The sequence below is a fragment of the Mastomys coucha genome, unplaced genomic scaffold, assembly GCF_008632895.1.
Source record: "Mastomys coucha isolate ucsf_1 unplaced genomic scaffold, UCSF_Mcou_1 pScaffold15, whole genome shotgun sequence".
NCBI lineage: Eukaryota > Metazoa > Chordata > Mammalia > Rodentia > Muridae > Mastomys > Mastomys coucha.
Genome location: NW_022196897.1, coordinates 135,890,313 through 135,893,185, shown reverse-complemented (window position 1 = coordinate 135,893,185; position 2,873 = coordinate 135,890,313). Strand labels below are relative to the sequence as shown.

Below are 2,873 nucleotides of genomic sequence, written 5' to 3'. Positions count from 1 at the left end.
GCCACAAGAAAAAAAAAAGTCTGCCTCTCCGACTAGATAGTTGTACTGGCTATTCTTGAGCCATATTTAATATGTCTGGAGTTAGCTAAAACCCAAATAGTTGGCTATTATGGGGGATTTTTTAAAAATCTTAACTTTTGAAATGGGAGAATCCTTATATAATCTCGATCTTTGAGTTGATATGATCCATCTTTAATCTAGGCCACAGCTTATAAAGGACACTGAAGATGATAGACACCTGTTTCTCTTTGTCGCTTGCCCTACCTCTGGCTACCAAGTTAATTAAAAACAAACAAAAAACCCAACAACTGGCATTAGGGCTTACTTCTTTGAAATTCTGATATAAACTGAAGACTAGCTGAGGCATGCGGCCACATGGACTGAACCACTACTGGATTCTTCAACTTTCCACTGATAGACAGGTACTGTTGGGCTGGTAGAAAAACACAGCTCTTGAGCCATTCTAATAAATCCATTTCCATCATGATGAAGAGACTGAATCTATTAGTTCTTTTTATCTAGAGAAACAATCTATATAGCTGTGGGTTTTATTATTGTTTGTTTGTTGTACCAACACAATGAGGAAGTTGTGCTGGTTAACAATAGTGCTCCACAGTGTTTGTCATGTGGTTCCTGCTTGGCTCTGAGGGCTGACTCATAACTATTAGGTGAAAAGTACTTGCAGTTTACCTGAACCTTGAAGAAGACACTAAACAAAAACCTTTGTTTCCTAACATCCCTCTTTAATTGTTACTATTCTGGGCACCCTTCCACTTGTGGGACAGACTGATAACTCCAATGTAAGTTGAGAAATGGGCTATGCAAGTGCCACCAACCTTAGTAGAATCTGTGTGACAAGTTCCACAGACTGAGGCAAAAACTTCAAAAGAAGGAGGCCTTTTGGAGCCAGTTGTGGAACTCTTGGCCGGAGCAAATTATTGAGCCGTAATTCTCATGGCAATTTATTTGTTTTATCTTCTTCTATTCTTTTTCTTATTTACGAGAGTTCCTGATGGCCTAGGCTGAGATTTTAAGGGAGAAATTGGATAAGAAACCATCTCTTGAGATGGGGTCACTAGCCATGACCTTATCTCCGGTGAAAACCAGTGCTTACTTCATAAATTGCCCGACCAGCCGGGCATTCAACAGGGTCCTAGGGCAGGGGAGAGGGAGACCGAAGGAGACAAGAGACACGAAGAATGAGAGCAAGTCTGATCAAGCTCCAAAAACTTTACTTCAGGGATGGCAATATAAACATAAGCAAGAGAAAGCTTCAAGGGAGGGGGAAGATCCTGTGACAAGGGAGGGGAAAGAACCCATGACATGGGAGAGGGGAAGAGCCCCCAGCCAGGGAGGGCTGGTGGCAATCTTCAGTTCCTGGAACCAAGGGTCAATGTCCTCCCTCCACACCCACAAATATTCTGTTAGACTGTCCATGTTCTCTCAGGGCTGTAAGTGTAAGCTAGCAATATTTCACTTGGCCATAGTTAAAGCCATGGCTCCTGACATCAAATCATTTACAAAATTACAAAATAGTATTATGATAGACAAAAACTTTCCCAACAACAAAATTTCACATGGCTATATGTGTGTCATCGTCGGAAGTGGGCTTTGGTTTATGCTAAAGAAAGCCTTAAAGAATTGAAATAGTTTAAATTTACACCTAGAAGATTCACAGAAAGTTGGGTACTAGATGTTAAATAATAACTGACCATAAAAGCTTATTAAACTGCTCTTGGAAATATGCCATTAGACTTGAATGATTTTGTGCTTTACTGTGCCAAATAACGATGTTATCTGTCCTATCCGTGATTGCTCCATTAAACACACCTTCTAAGAGTTGTAATACTTATTTCATTATGTATAAAAATCCTTGCTTGAGAGCTAAAAAATACACTCAGATTCAAACTGCGTCTGTGTTCGTTTCTGTTTGTCACTGCCGAATTCTTATCCACCTAGCCTTCGAGGATTCTCGTCCCAAGGGACCCCCAGATCCGCTTGAGGTGGTCCACAGCATGCACTTCGGGACCTTGATTGCAGGAGGAAAAAGGCGAAGGTGCCTGCTGAGGGCTGTAACTGGAGCTCAGGACAGCTCTAAAGTTGCAAAAAGTTAGCACAGGGTCTCTGCCCACAAAGAGGAGAAGCAGGTAGCTGAACATCCAGAAGCTGGAGTCGTGGATCCTCCCCGACCTGGGTGGGAAAACAGACACAAGTTGTACAGAAATGCAAAGCTCTGCAGCTCTGCAGCTCTGCAAAAGGACTAGCTTCTGATTGCAGCCTGTGCCCGGAACTAATCCACTGAGTCCCTTCAGCGCACTCTAATCCTAAGGGTGTTGCTTATGTCACTCAAGACTCACTAGCCAATCAGTACATCTACCAGGTTCTGCCAATCAAACGAGAAGGCGGGCTTTTCCGGGAAGCATTCCTGCCTGTTCCTCTCTGAAGCCGAGCATTCCCGGGTGTTTACTTTTGCTGTGTTCTGTGTGCGGCTGCCGGGTGCTGTGAGGAGAGCTCAGGCAAGCTCAGAAGTTCCGACATGGTAAGTGCAGGACCATGTCCCACAAAAAGAAAGAGCAGGCGGCTGAGCAGAGGGCGCTGGTGGTGGGTCGTCCCTGGGGCTCAGTGGTAAACAGCAGCCAGACAGAAGCAGCGACTTGTGAGGTTCCCTGTAGTCCTGTTCTCTCCCTGGACCCGGAGGTGGCCTCTGAATAACCTTACTGAGGTGGCTGCATCTGCACAAAGTATTGGGGAAAGGATTTCTGTGTAGAAACATCCTTGGCAAGTACCCAAATTCGGAGAGCCCTCGTTTCTCTGGTATCTTCAGTAAGATAATGCTTAGCATTTGGCCCTTTAATGTGTAAGTGTAAGATCTC

General features: G+C 44.2%; 1 protein-coding gene across 2 annotated transcripts in view; it reads left to right on the top strand.

Annotated features, from left to right (window-relative positions):
* The first annotated feature begins 2,408 nt into the window (after positions 1 to 2,408).
* The window catches only part of LOC116091126 (zinc finger protein 120-like), an 18,448-nt gene continuing 17,983 nt past the window's right edge, over positions 2,409 to 2,873 (top strand). For both annotated transcript variants that reach the window (XM_031372195.1, XM_031372196.1), the window contains exon 1: positions 2,409 to 2,539. In XM_031372195.1, the coding sequence (XP_031228055.1) occupies positions 2,537 to 2,539 (3 nt within the window). In that variant the 5' untranslated portion in view covers positions 2,409 to 2,536. The remainder of the gene's footprint in view (positions 2,540 to 2,873) is intronic.